This window comes from Stegostoma tigrinum, chromosome 12, assembly GCF_030684315.1.
Source record: "Stegostoma tigrinum isolate sSteTig4 chromosome 12, sSteTig4.hap1, whole genome shotgun sequence".
In the NCBI taxonomy this organism is placed as follows: domain Eukaryota; kingdom Metazoa; phylum Chordata; class Chondrichthyes; order Orectolobiformes; family Stegostomatidae; genus Stegostoma; species Stegostoma tigrinum.
Genome location: NC_081365.1, coordinates 37934 through 61394, shown reverse-complemented (window position 1 = coordinate 61394; position 23461 = coordinate 37934). Strand labels below are relative to the sequence as shown.

Sequence of the window (23461 nt, the reverse complement as noted above, 5' to 3'; positions counted from 1 at the left end):
TCGGATCCATAATTAATCTGCCTCATCATCCATCACCAAGTCATGCAATTTTCTTTCACTGGTAGTCAATGTATCATAGGGCATTTAATTTTCTTGGCCCTAAAGAAAAGCATTTGGAGATTAAACCATGAAGAAATTTGGAACTGAGCATGTTGGCTCAGCCAGCTGAGAGTCAAAGATATTGCACTTTTCTCATCAGCAGCAAAATTTCAAGGGCAGTAAGATTACATGCAGAATGCCTGGTTAGAAAACATCTGTGCGAGGTATCTCCACTCTGTACTACCATTAGCAGTCTCTTTGCCTTTTGCCCTGATCACTTTCACCATTTGTTCCATTCCCTTCTCCTCCCCACTTTTGTAAATAACATAAAAACCAAACTTTTCCACCGCACTTCATTTTTGAAAAAGATTCGTGTTGGGTTTAAAATGTAAAATCTGTTTTCTCCTCCATGGTAACTGAATGGGTACCTGTTACATTTCAAGGAGGAGGAGGAAACAGGAGTGTTAAAACAACAGCAAGAGTTTTATAACGCAGATCTTTAGACTGACCTGTTTTCCTCGCAAAAAGCCAATAAATTCATCATGATGTCATTTGAATGGACTCTTAAAGTGAGAGTCCACTGTATTTATCACATACGCACAGTGGCATTGTAACAGGAATGGCTACCACAGTAATGGGATGGATCCGTGGTAAACTGAGGTGTAGTCCTAGTACACAGGTGGATGAGCGTAGGGAGGACATGGTCAGGGCTTCACTGTCACAGGTGTGTGCTGGCAGACAGCATGCCAGATTGAAGTGTGTCTACTTTGATGCCAGGAGTATCCGGAATAAGGTAGGTGAGCTTGCAGCTTGGATAGGTACCTGGGACTTCGATGTTGTGGCCATTTCGGAGACGTGGATAGAGCAGGGTCAGAAATGGATGTTGCAGGTTCCAGGGTTTAGATCTTTGATTAAGGTCAGGGAGGGTGGTAAAAGAGGGGGAGGTGTGACTTTGTTGGTCAAGGACAGTATAACGGCGGCTGAAAGAACCTTTGAGGACTCGTCTACTGAGGTGGTATGGGCTGAGGTTGCCGAGGAAGGTTTGTCGACTGAGTCAATATGGGTGGAAGTAAGGAACAGCAAGGGAGCAGTCACCTCACTGGGGGTTTTCTACAGACCCCCAAATAGCAGTAGGGAGATCGAAGAACACATTGGCCGGCAGATTGTTGAAAAGTGCAAACGTAGCAGGGATGTTGTTATGGGTGACTTCAACTTTCCCAATATAGATTGAAACCTCCTTAGTGCAGATGGTTTGGATGGAGCCATTTTTGTCAGGTGTGTTCAGGAGGGTTTCCTTACTCAGTATGTGGACAGGCTGACGAGGGGGGGAGGCCATTTTGGATTTGATGCTTGGCAATGAGCCAGGACAGATGTCAGATCTCGTGGTGGGAGAACACTTTGGCGACAGTGACCACAACAGGCTCACATTTACCATAGCCATGGAAAGGGAAAGGAGCAGTTACCAGGGGAAGATATTTAACTGGGGTAAAGGAAACTATGTCGCTATCAGACAGGAGTTGGGAAGTATAGATTGGGAGCAATTGTTCCACAGAAAGGGCACAACAGACATGTGGAGACTGTTGAAGGAGCAGTTGTTGCGAGTGATGCATAAATTTGTTCCTCTGAGACAGGTAAGAAGGGGCAAGATTAAGGAGCCTTGGATGACGGGTACAGAGCTGCTTCTTGTCAAAAAGAAAAAGGCAGCATACATAAGGTGGAGGAAGCAAGGGTCTAGTACAGCTTTAGAAGATTACAGGCTTGCTCGGAAGGAGCTCAAAAGTGGAGTGAGGTGGGCCAGGAGGGGGCACGAGAAATGCTTGGCAGGAAGGATTAGGGAAAACCCAAAGGCATTTTACTCATATGTGAGGAATAAGAGAATGATCAGGGAGAAGGTAGGGCCGATCAGGGATAGCGAAGGGAACTTGTGCATGGAGTCTGAGCAGATAGGGGAAGCCCTAAATGAGCTTTTTGCTTCAGTTTTCACTCAGGAAAGGGACCTTGTTGTGAATGAGAACTTTGAGGAGCAGGAAAACAGGCTTGAACAGATCGAGATTGAGGAAGTTGATGTGCTGGAAATTTTGGCAAACATTAAGATTGATATGTCCCCAGGGCCAGACCAGATTTATCCTAGGTTGCTCCAGGAAGTGAGAAAGGAGGTTGCTAAGCTGCTGGAGAAGATCTTTGCTTCCTCAGTCTCCACGGGAGTGGTACTGGAAGACTGGAGGGAGGCAAATGATGTTTCTCTTTTCAAGAAAGAGAATAGGGAAATCCCTGGAAATTACATACCAGTTAGTCTTATGTCTGTGGTCAGCAAGGTTTTGGAAAGAATTCTGAGGGATAGGATTTATGCCTATTTGGAAAAGCATAGCGTGATTAAAGGGAGTCAGCATGGCTTTGTGAAGGGCAGGTCATGCCTTACAAATCTTATTGAGTTCTTTGAGGCGGTCACGAGACAGGTTGATGAGGGTCGAGCAGTGGATGTGGTGTACATGGGCATCAGCAAGGGATTTGATAAGGTTCTCCATGGCAGACTCATTCATAAAGTCAGGAGGTATGGGATACAGGGTGATTTGGCTGTCTGGATTCAGAATTGGTTGGCTGACAGGAGGCAGAGAGTGGTTGTAGATGGTAAGTATTCTGCTTGGAGGTCAGTGCTGAGTGGTGTCCCACAGGGCTCTGTTCTTGGGCCTCTGCTCTTTGTAGTTTTTATAAATGACTTGGACGAGGAGGTTGAGGGTTGTGTTAGTATGTTTGCTGATGACACAAAGGTTGGAGGTGTCGTTGATAGTATTGAGATCTATTGCAGGCTTCAGTGAGACATTGACAGATGGAGTTCAACCTGGATAAATGCGAAGTGATGCATTTTGGAAGGTCGAACTTAAATGCTGAATATAGGATTAAAGGCAGGATTCTCGGTAGGTACCATACTTGTCCAATGTGTTAAATGGAGTTACCTCCTCAGGTATTTGTCAGAGCCTTTTTAACAATAATGGAGCTAATTGCTATGTCCTTTTCCCAGCCTGCGGTTCTAATTGCTCTGTCCTATTCCCAGCCTGCGGTTCTAATTGCCTCTGGTTTCTTTTGGCAGGTGAATGGTGATGAAAATTCCACCTTCACTCTGGAAAACCTAGTTGCCTGCACCACTGATTTGATAATGGGTGGCACCGAAACCATTGTGTCAGTGTTGCGGTGGCTGCTTCTCTACATGACAGTGTATCCATGCATCCAAGGTACAGAATGTTCACGTTCTAGCACAATAAGAAGCTTCAGAAACAGCAAGGAATGTTAGCAGGGAAGGCTTAGGAAGCTAACGACATCTGTATCAAAAAGGCATGATTTGGAAAGAACACAAGGTGAAGTGTTAACATTTCCTATGTACTTTGATGCAGAATGATCATTTACTGAATCCACGATTTCTCTGAAGCTAACTGAAAACCTTTACTGTATTACCACAAGACACAACCCTTTCTCAGGTTTCTCTGAGGGTGACCCCAGACTGTTTGCCACCCAAGTGGATAAAGTTGTTAAGAAAGCATATGGTGTTTTGGCTTTCATTAACAGGGGGAATCGAGTTTAAGAGCCGTAAGGTTTTGCTGCAGCTCTACAAAACCCTGGTGAGACCACACTTGGAATATTGTGTCCAGTTCTGGTCGCCCTGTTATAGGAAAGAGGTGGATGCTTTGGAGAGGGTGCAAAGGAGGTTTACCAGGATGCTGCCTGGACTGGAGGGCTTGTCTTACGAGGAGAGATTGACTGAGCTCGGACTTTTCTCTCTGGAGAGAAGGAGGAAGAGAAGTGACCTGATCGAGATGTACAGGGTAATGAGAGGCATGGATAGAGTCGATAGCCAGAGACGTTTCCTCAGGGCAGGATTGACTGCCACGAGGGGTGATAGTTTTAAGGTGTTAGGAGGAAGGTATAGAGGAGACGTCAGAGGGAGGTTCTTCACCCAGAGAGTTGTGAGCACATGGAATAGTTTACCAGTGGTAGTCGTGGAAGCGGAGTCATTAGTGACATTTAAGCGACTGCTGGACATGCACATGGGCAGCAGTGAATTGAGGGGAATGTAGGTTAGGTTATTTTATTTTTGGATTAGGATCAATCCACGGCACAACATCGTGGGCCGAAGGGCCTGTACTGTGCTGTGCTTTTCTATGTTCTATGTTCTATGTTTATAAGTTTGAGTGTTTAGAATTGAAAAAAGATGTTGAAAAAGTTTCAGGAAATAGCATTAAATCTGAAGATTGGAGCTTTTTGAATGCATCAAGAAAGGCCGGGAGACTAGTGAAGAAAGAGAGAATAGATTGTGAAAGCAATTTATTAATGAACAGAAAAAGGGACTGTTAAAGCTTCCATAGAAGGTGAAAATTAGGCACTTGGTTAAAATGAATGCAGGTCCATTGAAGGCAGAATGAAGAGAATTTATAGTGGGGGATAGAGAATTGCCAGAGAAGATAACTGATCACTTTGTGGTTCTTTTCACTCAGGAAGACAACAGAAATTTCTTAGAACTGAAATCCTAGCTTCTAGTGAGAGTGAAGAGTTGTAGAAAATTAACACTGGCAAGAAGATGAAACTGGAGAATAGCTAATATTGTTCCTCTGTTCAATAAGGGCAACTGGATAATCTGGGAAATTACAGGCCAGTGAGCCTTACATCAGTCGTACAAAAATTCTTGGAGAAGATTCTCAGGGCCAGGATTTAATCAGATGTAGTTGAGGGTTCTGCCCCTTTAAGAGAGCTGGTTAGGTGACTTAGAGGAGGTAGCTTGTGGACCATTCTAGAACTGACTTGGTGGTGTGTGCATCGTCAATAAAGTATTCCCTGTTCAGATTTAAGATTACTCTACCTGTTAGGTAATTCCTGGTTCCAAAGGAAGCACCAACATAGCAATTCATGACAAGGGTAGACTCCATCCCATGCACTGTCTACAAACATTGTCTTGAGGAGGAACGTTTAAGGGAGATATGCGTGGAAAGTTCTTTACACAGAGGGTGGTGGGTGCCTGGAACGCGTTGCCAGTGGAGGTGTTAGACGCAGACACGTTAGCATCTTTTAATGTATATTTGGACAGGTACATGGATGGGCAGGGAGCAAATGGACACAGACTGTTAGAAAATAGATGACAGGTTAGACAGAGGATTTGATTGGCGCAGGCTTGGAGGGCCGAAGGGCCTGTTCCTGTGCTGTAATTTTCTTAGTTCTTTTCTTTGTTCTTTGTTTTTGGCTGGAGGAGCCATCATTCACATTTCAGAAATGGCACGTCTTTAAGGTGGTAACATGCATGGAAGTGGTCACAACACACACAGACATGGGGAGAACATGCAAACTCCACACAGACAGGCACCCGTAAGTCAGAAATGTTAAATACTGAGGGACATGGGTTTAAAATAACAGGAGGAAAATTTACAGGAGATGTGAGAGCAAGGTTTTTACGCAGAGGGTGGTTAAGTGGCTGGAATGCATTGCTAGAAGAGGTGGTAGAAGCAGGTAAAATACCAATGTTTAAGAGGCATCTTGAAAAATATGAATAGGCAAAGTCAGAAGTCAGACAAGACCAGGTTATAGTTGAATAGGTTTATTTGAAATTACAAGCTTTCGGACCATTGCTCTTTTGTCAAGGTATAACGCTCCAAAAGCTAGTGATTTCAAATAAACCTGTTGGACTGTAACCTGGTGTCGTCTGACTTCTGACTTTGTCCACTCCAAGCCAACACTGGCAGCTCCACATCAAATAAAGAGCTCCAGTTTCAGCCACTTCTAAGTTTGTTTGTCTTTCATTGACAGTCTTTTTCAAACCTAAATAAATAGCAGGAACTACAGAATTTAAACTGTGGATTTTGGTTTAATGCCGACTACAACTAAACTATACTTTTATAAAATCAAAAAAAACAGATTTTCATACCTAGCAACTGTGTTTTTTAAATTCATCCTCAGGATGAGGGCATCACTGACTAGACAGCATTTATTGCCTGTCCCTAATTGCCCAGAGGGCAGTTAAGAATCAGTCGGCACCTTCCCCTGCAACCGCTGGAAGTGCTACACCTACGCCCACACCTCCCCCCTCATCCCCATCCCAGACTTTCCACATCAAGCAGAGGTTCACTTGCACATCTACCAATGTGGTATACTGCAGCCACTGTTCCTGTTGTGGCCTCCTCTACATTGGCGAAACCAAGCGGAGGCTTGGGGACCACTTTGCAGAACACCTACGCTTGGTTCGCAATAAACAACTGCACCTCCCAGTCGTGAACCATTTCAACTTCGCCTCCCAATCCTCAGCTGACATGTCCATCCTGGGCCTCCTGCAGTGCCACAACGATGCCACCCGAAGGTTGATGGAACAGCAACTCATATTCCGCTTGGGAACCCTGCAGCCCAATGGAATCAATGAGGACTTCACAAGCTTCAAAATCTCCCCTTCCCCCACCGCATCCCAAAACCAGCCCTGCTTGACCTGCCTCCCTAACCTGTTCTTCCTCCCACCAATCCCCTCCTCCCACCTCAAGCCCCACCCCCCCAAATCCTACCTACTAACCTCATCCTGCCTCCTTGACCTGTCCGTCCTCCCTGGGCTGACCTATCGCTCCCTAACATCCCACCCACATTCACATTTACTGGCTCCATCCTTGTCTCTTTGATCTGTCAGTTTCCTCTCCACCTATCTTCTCCTCTATCCATTTTCTATCCGCCTCCCCCTCTCTCCCTATTTATTTCAGAACCCCCTTCCCCTCCCCCACTTCTGAAGAAGGGTCTCGGCTTGAAACATCAGCCTTCCTGCTCCTCTGATGCTGCTTGGCCTGCTGTGTTCATCCAGCTCTACACCTTGTTATCACAGTTTCCCCAGGTGATTAGTTGGCTTTCCAGATTAACAATCCAGTGACAATTCCACTAGGCCATTACCTCCCCAATGTGCCTCCAGTCCCTACATTTCATTCGTTAGAATAGAAAGTGCTGGAAATACTCAGCCAATCAAGAGTTCCTGTGAAGAGAGAGAGAAACAGAGTTAACATTCATGGCCAAGAATCCTCCTCCACAACTGCTCAAAATAGACCATTTGAGCAAGTGAAGATGGTGGTGTGGGTATTAGAACAAAAGGAAAGATTTCTTATAGGTTGAAGTGCAAAAGAAATTTTAATTTCCTTTGAATACACTTCTCTTCCACTTCCAGACATCCATTCAATTTGATAATGAATCAGACTTAAATGAGTTACTAATTGTCAGTCCTTGCATTAGGAATTTTAGAGTATTGGAAAGAACAGAATACGGTGACTAGATTAAATGTATGAAAGTGCTAGATTAAATGTATGAAAGTGAATGATTAGGATTTGGAATGTACTGATTGATTCAATACGTAGCTTTCAAAAAACAACTTAACTAATTTCTCAACAAAAAAAATTAAAGCACTGTGGATCAGAAACAAAGACAGAAATTGCCGGCAAAGCTCAGCAGATCTGATAGTATCCATGGAGAGAAATCAGATATAACTTTCAGGTTCAGTGATCCTTTGTCAGAACGGATTTCTGATATTGTTGAGCTTTTCCAGCAATTTCTGTCTTTTTACCTTTTTTTAGTTGCAGTGCTATTCTAGAAGAGCATGGGGTCAATTAGATTCATTGAATCACACAGCATAGAAAATGCCTTTCAGTCCATCAAGCCTGTACTGGTGACTAAATCTACACTAGCCCTACTTCCCAGCAGAAGGCCAATAGCCTTGGATGTTGACTTGATTTGATTTAATTGTTGTCACATGTACCAAGAGTGAAAAACATTTTTTTTGTGCGCTATCCAGCAAACACTTCATATGTAAGTACATCAGGATAATAGAGCAGAAAAGAGTAGATGCAGAGAAAGATCAACTTTAATACATGAGACGTTTGTTCAAAAGTTTTATCACAGCTAGCAAGAATCTTTTCTTGAATCTGCTGACATGTGTTTACAAACTTTTGTATCTTCTGCCTGATGGGAGAGAGTATAGCAGGCTGGGAGGGGTCTTTGGTTATATTGACAGTTTTCCTGAAGCATCAGGAAATATAGACTGAGTCAAATGTTATGACATTTCAAATGCTTTTTAAAGGTTTTAAAGATTATGAGGTTGTGATGTTACCCGCTTAACTACCGCGCAGTGCTTTCTGGATGCCCACCATCTTCTGGGTGAAAATGGTTTTCCTCAAATCCCCTCTAAACTTCCTGCCTTTCACCTTAAAATTATGGCCCCTTGTTATTGACCTTTGACTAAGGGAACCAAATGCTTTCTATTCACCTTGTCCATGCCCCTCATAAACTTATTCATCTCACCAAGTTAACCCTGCATCCACAACCCCAGTCCCACCCACCTCCACACACCCAGCCTTCTCGGCTCCAAAAAAAACCTGACCTTATTTAGCCTCTTTTCATTGTTAAAGTGCTCCATCCCAGGCAACATTCTGGAATTTAATGGGAAGGTGATGGCCCAGCAGTATTATTGCAAGACTATTAAGCCAGATACCAAGGTAATGTTCTGGTGAGAGATAATGGGAACTGCAGATGCTGGAGAATTCCAAGATAATAAAATGTGAGGCTGGATGAACACAGCAGGCCAAGCAGCATCTCAGGAGCACAAAAGCTGACGTTTCGGGCCTAGACCCTTCATCAGAGAGGGGGATGGGGACTGGGAACTGGAATAAATAGGGAGAGAGGGGGAGGCGGACCGAAGATGGAGAGTAAAGAAGATAGGTGGAGAGAGTGTAGGTGGGGAGGTAGGGAGGGGATAGGTTGGTCCAGGGAAGACGGACAGGTCAAGGAGGTGGGATGAGGTTAGTAGGTAGCTGGGGGTGCGGCTTGGGGTGGGAGGAAGGGATGGGTGAGAGGAAGAACTGGTTAGGGAGGCAGAGACAGGTTGGACTGGTTTTGGGATGCAGTGGGTGGAGGGGAAGAGCTGGGCTGGTTGTGTGGTGCAGTGGGGGGAGGGGACGAACTGGGCTGGTTGAGGGATGCAGTAGGGGAAGGGGAGATTTTGAAACTGGTGAAGTCCACATTGATACCATTAGGCTGCAGGGTTCCCAGGCGGAATATGAGTTGCTGTTCCTGCAACCTTCGGGTGGCATCATTGTGGCAGTGCAGGAGGCCCACGATGGACATTTCATCTAGAGAATGGGAGGGGGAGTGGAAATGGTTTGTGACTGGGAGGTGCAGTTGTTTGTTGCGAACTGAGCGGAGGTGTACTGCAAAGCGGTCCCCAAGCCTCCGCTTGGTTTCCCCAATGTAGAGGAAGCCGCACCGGGTACAGTGGATGCAGTATACCACATTGGCAGATGTGCAAGTGACCGACCCCACCACCCAAGACATTTTTCCATCCCCTCCCCTGTCAGCTTTCCGGAGAGACCTCTCTCACCGTGACTCCCTTGTTCGCTCCACACTGCCCTCAAACCCCACCACACCCGGCACCTTCCCCTGCAACCGCAGGAAATGCTACACCTGTCCCCACACCTCCTCCCTCACCCCCATCCCAGGCCCCAAGATGACATTCCACATTAAGCAGAGGTTCACCTGCACATCTGCCAATGTGGTATACTGCATCCACTGTACCCGGTGCGGCTTCCTCTACATTGGGGAAACCAAGCGGAGGCTTGGAGACCGCTTTGCAGAACACCTCCGCTCGGTTCGCAACAAACAACTGCACCTCCCAGTCGCAAACCATTTCCACTCCCCCTCCCATTCTCTAGATGACATGTCCATCATGGGCCTCCTGCACTGCCACAATGATGCCACCCGAAGGTTGCAGGAACAGCAACTCATATTCCGCCTGGGAACCCTGCAGCCGTATGGTATCAATGTGGACTTCACCAGTTTCAAAATCTCCCCTTCCCCTACTGCATCCCTAAACCAGCCCAGTTCGTCCCCTCCCCCCACTGCACCACACAACCAGCCCAGCTCTACCCCCCCACCCACTGCATCCCAAAACCAGTCCAACCTGTCTCTGCCTCCCTAACCGGTTCTTCCTCTCACCCATCTCTTCCTCCCAACCCAAGCCGCACCCCCATCTACCTACTAACCTCATCCCACCTCCTTGACCTGTCCGTCTTCCCTGGACCGACCTATCCCCTCCCTACCTCCCCACCTACACTCTCTCCACCTATCTTCTTTACTCTCCATCTTCGGTCCGCCTCCCCCTCTCTCCCTATTTATTCCAGTTCCCTGTCCCCATCCCCCTCTCTGATGAAGGGTCTAGGCCCGAAACGTCAGCTTTTGTGCTCCTGAGATGCTGCTTGGCCTGCTGTGTTCATCCAGCCTCACATTTTATTATCTTAATGTTCTGGTGACGTGGATTTGAATCCCACCACAGCAGATGGTGAAATCTGAATTCAATAAAAATCTGGAATTAAGAGTCTCCTAGGACGTAGAACACAGAGCAGTACAGCACAGCACAGGCCCTTCAGTCCATAATGTTGTGCTGGCCTATTATCCTACTAAGATCAATCTACCATGCATACCCTACATTTTACTATCCTCCATGGGCCGATCCAAGAGTTGCTTAAACTTCTCTAAAGTATCTGATTCCACTACCACTGCCAACAGCACATTCCTCACACTCACCACTCTCTGTGTGTAGAACCTACCCTTGACATCTCCCCATAGCTTCCTCCAATCATCTGAAAATTATGCCCCCTTGTAATAGTCATTTCCGCCCTGAGAAAAGGTCTCTGACTATCCACTATATCTATGCCTTTCATCATCTTGTACACCTCTATCAAGTCACCTCTCATCCTTCTTCACTCCACTGAAAAAAGCCCTAGCTCCCTCAACCTTTCCTCCTAAGAGCTGCCCCCCAGTCCAGGCAGCATCCTGGTAAATCTCTGCACCCACTACATAGATAAGCTGCAGAGCTGGGCTGAGAGGTGGCAAATGGAGTTTAATGCAGACAAGTGTGAGGTGATGCACTTTGGTAGGAGTAACCGGAAGGCAAAGTACTGGGCTAATGGTAAGATTCTTGGTAGTGTAGATGAGCAGAGAGATCTCGGTATCCATGTACCCAGATCCTTGAAAGTTGCCACCCAGGTTGACAGGGCTGTTAAGAAGGCATACAGTGTTTTAGATAATGAAATGTGAGGCTGGATGAACACAGCAGGCCCAGCAGCATCTCAGGAGCACAAAACCTGACGTTTCGGGCCTAGACCCTTCATCAGAGAGGGGGATGGGGAGAGCGTTCTGGAATAAATAGGGAGAGAGGGGGAGGCGGACCGAAGATGGAGAGAAAAGAAAATAGGTGGAGAGGAGAGTATAGGTGGGGAGGTAGGGAGGGGATAGGTCAGTCCAGGGAAGACGGACAGGTCAAGGAGGTGGGATGAGGTTAGTAGGTAGGAGATGGAGGTGCGGCTTGGGGTGGGAGGAAGGGATGGGTGAGAGGAAGAACAGGTTAGGGAAGCAGAGACACGTTGGACTGGTTTTGGGATGCAGTGGGTGGAGGGGAAGAGCTGGGCTGGTTGTGTGGTGCAGTGGAGGGAGGGGGACGAACCAGTCTGGTTTTGGGATGCGGTGGAGGAAGGGGAGATTTTGAAGCTGGTGAAGTCCACATTGATACCATTGGGCTGCAGGGTTCCCAAGCGGAATATGAGTTGCTGTTCCTGCAACCTTTGGGTGGCATCATCGTGGCAGTGCAGGAGGCCCATGATGGACATGTCATCTAAAGAATGGGAGGGGCAGTGGAAATGGTTTTGCGACTGGGAGGTGCAGTTGTTTATTGCGAACCGAGCGGAGGTGTTCTGCAAAGCGGTCCCCAAGCCTCCGCTTGGTTTCCCCAATGTAGAGGAAGCCACACCGGGTACAGTGGATGCAGTATACCACATTGGCAGACGTGCAGGTGAACCTCTGCTTAATGTGGAAAGTCATCTTGGGGCCTGGGATAGGGGTGAGGGAGGAGTTGTGGGGGCAAGTGTAGCATTTCCTGCAGTTGCAGGGGAAGCTGCCGGGTGTGGTGGGGTTGGAGGGCAGTGTGGAGTGAACAAGGGAGTCACGGAGAGAATGGTCTTTCTGGAAAGCAGACAAGGGTGGGGATGGAAAAATGTCTTGGGTGGTGGGGTCGGATTGTAGATGGCGGAAGTGTCTGAGGATGATGCGTTGTATCCGGAGGTTGGTAGGGTGGTGTGTGAGAACGAGGGGGATCCTCTTTGGGCGGTTGTGGCGGGGGCGGGGTGTGAGGGATGTGTTGCGGGAAATGTGGGAGACGTGGTCAAGGGCGTTCTCGATCACTGTGGGGGGGATGTTGCGGTCCTTGAAGAACTTGGACATCTGGGATGTGCGGGAGTGGAATGCCTCACCGTGGGAGCAGATGCGGCGGAGGCGGAGGAGTTGGGAATAGGCGATGGAATTTTTGCAGGAAGGTGGGTGGGAGGAGGTGTATTCTAGGTAGCTGTGGGAGTCGGTGGGCTTGAAATGGACATCAGTTACAAGCTGGTTGCCTGAGATGGAGACTGAGAGGTCCAGGAAGGTGAGGGATGTGCTGGAGATGGCCCAGGTGAACTGAAGGTTGGGGTGGAAGGTGTTGGTGAAGTGGATGAACTGTTCGAGCTCCTCTGGGGAGCAAGAGGTGGCGCCGATACAGTCATCAATGTAACGGAGGAAGAGGGGGGGTTTGGGACCTGTGTAGGTGCGGAAGAGGGACTGTTCCACATAACCTACAAAGAGGCAGGCATAGCTGGGGCCCATGCGGGTGCCCATGGCCACCCCCTTAGTCCGTAGGAAGTGGGAGGAATTGAAAGAGAAGTTGTTGAGGGTGAGGACGAATTCGGCTAGGCGGATGAGGGTGTCGGTGGAGGGGAACTGGTCGGGTCTGCGGGACAGGAAGAAGCGGAGGGCCTTGAGGCCATCTGCATGCGGAATGCAGGTGTATAGGGACTGGACGTCCATGGTGAAAATGAGGCGTTGGGGGCCAGGGAATTGGAAGCCCTGGAGGAGGTGGAGGGCGTGGGTGGTTTCACGGACGTAGGTAGGGAGTTCCTGGACCAAAAGGGAGAAAATGGAGTCCAGATAGGTGGAGATGAGTTCGGTGGGGCAGGAGCAGGCTGAGACGATGGGTCGACCAGGGCAGGCAGGTTTGTGGATTTTGGGAAGGAGATAGAAACTGGCCATGCGGGGTTGGGGAACAATAAGGTTGGAGGCTGTGGGTGGGAGGTCCCCTGAGGTGATGAGGTCATGAATGGTGTTGGAGATGATGGTTTGGTGCTTGGGTGTGGGGTCATGATCGAGGGGGCGGTAGGAGGTGGTGTCGGAGAGTTGGCGTCTGGCCTCGGCGATGTAGAGGTCAGTGCGCCATACTACCACTGCGCCACCCTTGTCTGCGGGTTTGATGGTGAGGTTGGGGTTGGAGCGGAGGGAGTGGAGGGCTGCCCATTCTGCGGGGGCGAGGTTGGAGTGGGTGAGAGGGGTGGAGAGGTTGAGGCGGTTAATGTCTCGACGGCAGTTAGAGATGAAGAGGTCGAGGGAAGGTGGGAGGCCTGGGGATGGTGTCCAGGAGGAGAACTTGTGTTGGAAGCGGGTGAAGGGGTCAGTGGAGGGAGGGTTAGGTTCCCGGTTGAAGAAGTAGGCGTGGAGTGTTTTAGCTTTTATTAATAGAGGGATCGAGTTCCTGAACCAAGAGGTTATGCTGCAGCTGTACAAAACTCTGCTGTGGCCGCACTTGGAGTATTGCGCACAGTTCTGGTCACCACATTATAAGAAGGATGTGGAAGCTTTGGAAAGGGTGTAGAGGAGATTTACTCGGATGTTGCCTGGTATGGAGGGAAGGTCTTATGAGGAAAGGCTGAGGGACTTGAGGCTGTTTTCATTAGAGAGAAGAAGGTTGAGAGGTGACTTAATTGAGACATATAAAATAATCAGAGGGTTATATAGAGTGGATAGGGAGAGCCTTTTTCCTAGATTGGTGACAGCGAGCACGAGGGGGCATAGCTCTAAATTGAGGGGTGAAATATATAGGACAGATGTCAGAGGTAGTTTCTTTACTCAGAGAGTAGTAAGGGAATGGAACGCTTTGCCTGCAACGATAGTAGATTCGCCAACTTTAGGTACATTTAAGTCATCATTGGACAAGCATATGGACGTACATGGAATAGTGTAGGTTAGATGGGCTTGAGATCGGTGTGACAGGTCAGCACAACATCGAGGGCCAAAGGGCCTGTACTGTGTTGTTATTTTCTATGTTCTATGTTCTGTTCTATGCACCCTCTCTAAAGCTTCCACAGCTTTCCTATAATGAGGTGACCAGAACTGAACATAATATTCCAAGTGTGGTCTAACCAGATGTTTATCAAGTTGCAGCATAACCTCAAGGCTCTTAAACTCAATTTTCCTCAGCCAATAAAAGCCAACCCACCACACACTTTCTTTACAAACCTATCAACTTGGGTCGGAACTTTGACGGATCTATGGACGTGGACCCCAAGATCCCTCTGTTCCTCCACACTGCCGAGAATCCTGCCATTAACCCTGCATTCTGCACTCAAATTTGACCTTCCAAATAAATCTCTTCACACTTTGCTGTGTCAAATTCCTTCTGCCACTTCTTTGCCCAGCTCTGCAACCTGTCAATGTTCCGCTGCATCCTACAACAGCCCTCCACACTGTCCACAATTCCACCAACCTTCGTGTCATCAGCAAACTTACTAAACCACCCTTCCACTTAGTCTTCCAAGTCATTTATAAAGATCACAAAGAGCAGAGGTCCCAGAACAGATCCCTGTAGCACACCACTGGTCACAGAGCTCCAGCCTGAATACTTGCCATCTACTACTACCCTCTGTCTTCTATTGAACAGCCAGTTTTATATCCAGACAGCCAAATTTCTCTGAATCCCATGCCTCCTATGACTATGATGACCATGAAGTCATTGTTGATTATCAGAAATTGTTGTCTCCTAATGTCCTTCAGGGAAGGAAACTGCCATCCTTACCTGGCCTTGACTACTTGTGACTTCAGCGTGTTGTTCAGCAATGTAATTGGCTCTAACCTGCTAACGTGCTGTCTGGGGCAATAAATGCCTTATCCCAGGAATGATTTTTTGAAAAAAGACTCTCTACATCTCCTACAGTCAATTACAACCTTCTTATAGTGCAGTAAACATAAATGCTTGCAGTACTCCAGCTATAGCTTAATCAAAGTCCTGTCCAGCACCTACATAGCCTTCCTGCAATCTATGCCACGATTGGTAAAGGCAAGTGTCCTGTATGTGTCCTATCATAGGGATCTTTGGGTAAGCATTCCAAGTTCCTTCTATGCTCTGAGCTTTCTAGTATCCTACTGTTCATTGAGTACTCCCTTGTCTTGTTACTTCTTCCATGTGCATCACCTGCCACTGATCAGGGCTAAATTCTATCTGTTACTGATTTGTGCACCTGACCAATACATTTATAGCCTCCTGTAACCTAACAACATCTTTCACACGGTCAGCAATCTGGATTATCTTTTGAAAGAGTTCACACAAACTCAGTACATTGAATGGCATCTGTGCATTGTGCTGTAGAATGCTACAGAGCAAAGAGCAAGAGAAATTCCTTTGACGAAGAAGTTGTAGACAGTGGAAGTCATTTTTAACATGTTTTATTGATACAGAAGCTTTAAGTCAAGGTTAAAGTAGATTAGGTGGACAAACATCCAAGGGTAGAATAGAACTGATACAGATCTGGACAGCTAGGACTGTTTTTCATGTGTGAAGGTTAAATGCTGACATTCAATGACAGAGCTAAATATCCTGTTTTCCTGTTACAACTTCTAAACATTTTGAAATAAACTTTTTAGCCACAATGTCAATATTTGATATTAAAACTAGATGCTGTTTCTGCTTCTGATTTCTGAATTTCTTCTTGCTCTGTATATTGTAGAGAAAGTTCATCATGAGATTGACATTATGATTGGACAGCACAAGGAGCCATCCTGGGTGGATCGAGTAAAACTGCCATACACAAACGCTGTGATCCATGAATGCTTGAGAGTTGGCAATGTTATCCCTTTGAACATTTCAAGACAAACAACTAAGGATGTGCAGCTGAGAGGATACAGGATCCCAAAGGTGAAGACCCAATCATTGCTAAACAAATGTGCTGAAGAATTGATTTGATGGAGTGTCTTTGGATGGATGGGGTGATCTGAACTCTATAAATCAGTAATGAAATAGAGAGTACAGATATCATTCTCGTTTTGAGAAAGAGGCTTCAGTGTCTTAGTGCTGCCTTCTAACCTCCGAGAGTTTAGAATTTGAATCTACCAAATCTTGAACTCACTTTAAAAAATAGCTTGTAATGTTTTTGCTAGCTTTGAGCAAGTAAATTTGAACAAAAACTTTAGGTCTGTTGTGAAACAAATTGATACATTAATCCTATTGAATGTAGGATTCGGAGAGAGTGTGGTGCAGATTTATTAGAAAGTACAGGGTGATAGAGTGAGACTCGCAAGGTTGGATATGAATCCATTGCCGATTGTCAGGAAAAACACGCCTGGTTCACTACTGTTCTTTAGGGAAGGAAACTGCCATCATTACCCGGTCTGGCCTACATATGAGTCCAGACCCACAGCAATGTAATTGACTCTTAACTGCCCTCTGGGCAATTAGGGATGGGCAATAAATGCAGCTTCACCAGCGATGCCCTCATCCTGTGAGTGAATAAAGTAAAAAAATTCAATTCTACTTGCAATAACCAATAACATTCTCAGAAGTCACACAACACCAGGATATAGTCCAACAGGTTTATTTGAAATCACAAGCTTTTGAAGAGCTGCTCCTTCATCAGGTGAACACCAGCAACTCCACATTGTGGCTATCGGTGACATTCTATTAGCGTTCCTAATTACATGCAGCACTTGCATACTAACATTTGAGATTCATTCACAAAGACACTCAGATCTCTTTACATATCAGAGCTCTGCAATCTCTCACCATTTAAATAATGTTCTTGCTTTTATTGTTCCCACCAAACTGGATAATTGCACACCTTATGATCAATTTATCACATCTTTGCTAATCACAATTTATTAAATTTGTAACCTCCTGTATCCTTTTCACAACTGAATTTCCTACCTGGCTTTGCATCATCAGCAAATTTAAAAACCACACTTTCTGCCCTTTATATAAATTGTGAACAGTTGAGGTGCCAGCACCCTTTGTTCCATGAGCTTTTATTTTCCACAGTATCATTTGATGTGTACCTTATGAAATACCTTCTGGAAATTTAAATGGGCTACCTCCATTTGTTAGCCTTTATCTGTACAATATGCTACCTAATCCACAAGCTCCACCAGATTGGCCAAACCTGATTTTCCTTTCACAGAACCATGCTGACTCTGGCTGATTATCTAAGTTTATTGTTGTAACATCTTTAATGTTTTCCTCATGACAGCTGTTCGATTAACCTTCCGAACTTTTTTTTCTTTTCCAGCTTTCTTTACTTATTGAATAAAGGTGTTTCACTCTTTACATTCCAATCAAATGGGGCTGTCCCTGAGCCAAGGGAGTTTTGGAAAATTAAAAGTAATGCACCAACTATCTCACTGCACACTTCTTCTAAGACCATAGGATGAAGTCCAACAGGGGCCAAGCACTTGTCAGCGCCCTCCCAACTCCAAATGTCTCTGGTGACTGATTTTTTGAGTTTTGCCTTTACTTCCGTCTCCTGATTTATAGATAATTCTGGAATGTTACTTATCTTAATCAGGGCACAACAGTCATCCCCTCTCTTACTGGTGTGTTGTTCGATGGAAAATGTTGGAAATCACCTAACCGTTTTAACCCTAACCGGTATCTGGATGAAAATGGACAGTTCCACCAAGTAGATGCACATCTTCCATTCTCAACAGGTATGGGAGTTACTGAGGAGGATTAAAAAAAACAGAAAAAGAGTAGAGATACGGAAATAGGGTGTAACAGGATAAAGGATTGAAACCAATGTTAACTTCAGTGGAATAAGAAGCAGGAAAGTCAAGGGAGCTGGGAGAGATAGAAAAACAATTCGATAGAATAATGTAATGGACAAATGAAAAAAGAGACAATGATGTTTATGTAAGTTGGGTGTATGGACATGTCTGGAAAGGATAAGTGGTGTCTAAGAAAAACATCCTTTTCATAACTGAAATTCAGTTGAGAAACCAAACAATAATAAGTGAGAGATGAGGAGTGAGTGAGTGAGGAGCTCGAACAGTTCATCCACTTCACCAACACCTTCCACCCCAACCTTCAGTTCACCTGGGCCATCTCCAGCACATCCCTCACCTTCCTGGACCTCTCAGTCTCCATCTCAGGCAACCAGCTTGTAACTGATGTCCATTTCAAGCCCACCGACTCCCACAGCTACCTAGAATACACCTCCTCCCACCCACCCTCCTGCAAAAATTCCATCCCCTATTCCCAATTCCTCCGCCTCCGCCGCATCTGCTCCCACGATAAGACATTCCACTCCCGCACATCCCAGATGTCCAAGTTCTTTAAGGACCGCAACTTCCCCCCCACGGTGATTGAGAACGCCCTTGACCGCGTCTCCCGCATTTCCCGCGACACATCCCTCACACCCCGCCCCCGCCACAACCGCCCCAAGAGGATCCCCCTCGTTCTCACACACCACCCTACCAACCTCCGGATACAACGCATTATCCTCCGACACTTCCGCCATTTACAATCCGACCCCACCACCCAAGACATTTTTCCATCCCCACCCCTGTCTGCTTTCCGGAGAGACCACTCTCTCCGTGACTCCCTTGTTCGCTCCACACTGCCCTCCAACCCCACCACACCCGGCACCTTCCCCTGCAACCGCAGGAAATGCTACACTTGTCCCCACACCTCCTCCCTCACCCCCATCCCAGGCCCCAAGATGACATTCCACATTAAGCAGAGGTTCACCTGCACATCTGCCAATGTGATATACTGCATCCACTGTACCCGGTGCGGCTTTCTCTACATTGGGGAAACCAAGCGGAGGCTTGGGGACCGCTTTGCAGAACACCTCCGCTCAGTTCGCAACAAACAACTGCACCTCCCAGTCGCAAACCATTTCCACTCCCCCTCCCATTCTCTTGATGACATGTCCATCATGGGCCTCCTGCACTGCCACAATGATGCCACCCGAAGGTTGCAGGAACAGCAACTCATATTCCGCCTGGGAACCCTGCAGCCATATGGTATCAATGTGGACTTCACCAGTTTCAAAATCTCCCCTTCCCCCACTGCATCCCTAAACCAGCCCAGTTCATCCCCTCCCCCCACTGCACCACACAACCAGCCCAGCTCTTCCCCCCCACCCACTGCATCCCAAAACCAGTCCAACCTGTCTCTGCCTCCCTAACCGGTTCTTCCTCTCACCCATCCCTTCCTCCCACCCCAAGCCGCACCCCCAGCTACCTACTAACCTCATCCCACCTCCTTGACCTGTCCGTCTTCCCTGGACTGACCTATCCCCTCCCTACCTCCCCACCTACACCCTCTCCACCTATCTTCTTTACTCTCCATCTTCGGTCCGCCTCCCCCTCTCTCCCTATTTATTCCAGTTCCCTCCCCCCATCCCCCTCTCTGATGAAGGGTCCAGGCCCGAAACGTCAGCTTTTGTGCTCCTGAGATGCTGCTTGGCCTGCTGTGTTCATCCAGCCTCACATTTTATTATAAGTGAGAGATGGCTTTGAATATTATCTGGATAGAAGCAATATGCATGGGTATGAGGAGAAAGCAGGAGATTGGCACTCGGTTGTCATGCTCGTTTGAAGTGCCAAATGGCCTCCTTCTGCACAACACCAGTCCTGTGATTCTGTGATATGCAGAGAATGAGAAAGATATCAAGAGCAGCAGGTCAGTTCAGAAAGTAAGATTCGTATCTGTGATTTCTATGTGTTGTGGTGGAGACAGCTGGCAACTGAAAACCAAATATTAGCGAACTGGGTGTCACTTTTATAATCTTCTTTAGTTTTGTAGAAATCACATTTGGTTCAGAATGTTTGCTGTGTCCACAGACCATGCCAAAACGTCTGGGTATTTCCAACAATTTCTCTTTTTATTTCAGATTTCCAGCATCAGCAGTAGTTTGCTTTTAGCATTGAAAAATATACACTAGGAGCAGGAGTATGCTAGAGATAATGGGAACTGCAGATGCTGGAGAATCCAAGATAACAAAGTGTGGGGCTGGATGAACACAGCAGGCCAAGCAGCATCTCAGGAGCACAAAAGCTGATGTTTCGGGCCTAGACCCTTCATCAGAAAAGGGGGATGGCGAGAGGATTCTGAAATAAATAGGGAGACCGGGGGAGGCGGACTGAAGATAGATAGAGGAGAAGATAGCTGGAGAAGAGAGTATAGGTGGGGAGGGGATAGGTCAGTCCGGGGAGGATGGATAGGTCAAGGGGGCGGGATGAGTTTAGTAGGTAGGAAAAGGAGGTGCGGCTTGAGGAGGGAGGAGGGGATAGGTGAGAAGAAGAACATGTTAGGGAGGCAGGGACGAGAGTCGACTATTTGGCTCATCGAGCCTGCACTATCATTCACTAGTGCATGGCTGATCTGTATCTCAATGCCACTTTCTCCCCATGCCTCTTGATGCCTTTTGTTTAGAAATTGATATATCTTTTTCTTGAATATATTCAGTGACTTGAATGAATGAGTTGGTGCAATTGTCACATGTACTCAAATGACTACAGTGAAAAGTCTGCAAGTTGCTGCAGAAGACTGGAAATTCACACCAAGACCATACCGGGCCAAGAGACTGTCACATACTACTTGAAGACTCCCACACTAGGCCACTGGGAGATCACCACACCAGGCTGAGTTGTTCCCATACTGGGCTGGCAGATTGCATTGTTGGCCCAAGAGACCATCATGCTGGGCCAAGAGGCATATCTTTGGGTCTGGGCTGAGGCTGTGAGTTCTAAGGCTGGGTGTCCCAAAGCCGGAAGTTCCAAGGCTGGGACTTCTGAGGCCAGAGAAGAGAGAAGAGAAGAAAAGAAGTGTGGGAGAATGAGGAGGGAGTGAGGATGAGGATAAATATTACTTATTGAGGATAAATAATAATAATTACCATCCAGGTAATTATCGACTGGTGACCCTGACATCAGTGGTAGGGAAGCTACTGGAGAAGATACTGAGGGATAGGATCTATTCCCATATGGAAGAAAACGGGCTTATCAGTGATAGGCAACATGGTTTTGTACAGGGAAGGTCATGTCTTACCAACTTAATAGAATTCTTTGAGGACGTGACAAAGTTGATTGATGAGGGAAAGGCTGTAGATGTCATATATATGGACTTCAGTAGGGCATTTGATAAGGTTCACCATGGCAGGCTGATGGAGAAAGTGAAGCCACATGGGGTCCAGGGTGTGCTAGCTAGATGGATAAAAAACTGGCTGGGCAACAGGAGACAGAGGGTAGTAGTAGAAGGGAGTTTCTCAAATTGGAGACCTGTAACCAGTGGTATTCCACAGGGATCTGTGCTGGGACCATTGTTGTTTGTGATATATGTAAATGATCTGGAGGAAGGTGTAGGTGGTCTGATCAGCAAGTTTGCTGATGACATTAAGATTGGTGGAGTAGCTGATAGTGAAGGGGACTGTCAGAAATTACAGCAGAATATAGATAGACTGGAGAGTTGGGCAGATAAATGGCAGATGGAGTTCAATCCGGGCAAATATGAGGTGATGCATTTTGGAAGATCAAATTCAAGGGCGAACTACACAGTAAATGGAAAAGTCCTAGGGAAAATTGATGAACAGAGAGATCTGGGTGTTGAGGTCCATTGTTCCCTGAAGGTGACAACGCAGGTCAATAGGGTGGTCAAGAAGGCATATGGCATGCTTTTCTTCAATGGGCGGGGTATTGAGTACAAGAGTTGGCAGGTCATGTTGCAGTTGTGTTGGATTTTGGTTCGGCCACATTTGGAGTACTGTGTACAGTTCTGGTTGCCACATTACCAAAAGGATATGGATGCTTTTGAGAGGGTGCAGAAGAGGTTCACCAGGATGTTGCCTGGTATGGAGGGTGCTAGCTATGAAGAGAGGTTGAATAGATTATGGATATTTTCATTAGAAAGATGGAGATTGAGGGGGTCCTGATTGAGGTCTACAAAATCATGAGGGGTATAAACAGGGTGGATAGCAAAAAGCTTTTTCCCAGTGTGGGGGATTCAATTACTAGGGGTGATGAGTTCAAAGTGAGAGGAGGAAAGTTTAAGGGAGATATGCATGGAAAGTTCTTTACACAGAGGGTGGTGGGTGCCTGGAATGCGTTGCCAGTGGAGGTGGTAGACGCAGACACATTAGCGTCTTTTAAGATATATTTGGACAGGTACATGGATGGGCAGGGAGCAAATGGATATAGACCGTTAGAAAATAGATGACAGGTTAGACAGAGGATCTTGATCGGCACAGGCTTGGAGGGCCAAAGGGCCTGTTCCTGTGCTGTAGGTTTCTTTGTTTGTTTCTTTGTTTCTTTATAAAAGAGGATCTGAGAGAATGAGGGGGTAGTCAGAAGTTAGCCTCTGTAATCTTCTGTGGTGGAGAATTCCACAGATTCACCACCTTAAGTGAAGAAATATCTCTCCATCTCTGTCTGAAATAACCCACTGTATATACTGAGACCCTGGCCCACTGCTCTAGACCTCTGTACCAATGGAAACATTCTCTGTGTATTCGGCCCTTCTATGTGGACGATCAGGATCTTGATGTGTAGGGGAGAATTTCAAAGTTAGCAGATGATAATAAAATTGAAAGATTGTAAACTCTGAGGAAGACAATGGAGAACTATGAAGGCACCTTTGACAAATTAATGGAGTGGTCATATAGTTAGAAAATGAGGTTCAGTGCAGAGAAGAGATACACTTGTTTGAAAGAACAGTGAAAGACAATATTAAATAGGGATACAATTCTAAAGGGGCTGTGGATCAGAGGGACCTAGATGTCTAAGTGAACAGATCATTGTGTCAAGATAGTAAAATGTGAGGCTGGATGAACACAGCAGGCCAAGCAGCATCTCAGGAGCACAAAAGCTGACGTTTCGGGCCTGGACCCTTCATCAGAGAGGGGGATGGGGAGAGGGAACTGGAATAAATAGGGAGAGAGGGGGAGGCGGACCGAAGATGGAGAGTAAAGAAGATAGGTGGAGAGAGTATAGGTGGGGAGGTAGGGAGGGGATAGGTCAGTCCAGGGAAGACGGACAGGTCAAGGAGGTGGGATGAGGTTAGTAGGTAGATGGGGGTGCGGCTTGGGGTGGGAGGAAGGGATGGGTGAGAGGAAGAACCGGTTAGGGAGGCAGAGACAGGTTGGACTGGTATTGGGATGAAGTGGGTGAGGGGGGAAGAGCTGGGCTGGTTGTGTGGTGCAGTGGGGGGAGGGGACGAACTGGGCTGGTTTAGGGATGCAGTAGGGGAAGGGGAGATTTTGAAACTGGTGAAGTCCACATTGATACCATTAGGCTGCAGGGTTCCCAGGTG

At 46.8% G+C, this 23461-nt stretch overlaps 1 protein-coding gene across 1 annotated transcript in view; it reads left to right on the top strand.

Moving 5' to 3' along the window:
• The window catches only part of LOC125456784 (cytochrome P450 2J1-like), an 89280-nt gene that overhangs the window by 51281 nt on the left and 14538 nt on the right, over nucleotides 1-23461 (top strand). The window contains exons 6-8 of the mRNA XM_059650055.1: nucleotides 3128-3269; nucleotides 15891-16078; nucleotides 17718-17859. Of these exons, the coding sequence (XP_059506038.1) occupies nucleotides 3128-3269; nucleotides 15891-16078; nucleotides 17718-17859 (472 nt within the window). The remainder of the gene's footprint in view (nucleotides 1-3127; nucleotides 3270-15890; nucleotides 16079-17717; nucleotides 17860-23461) is intronic.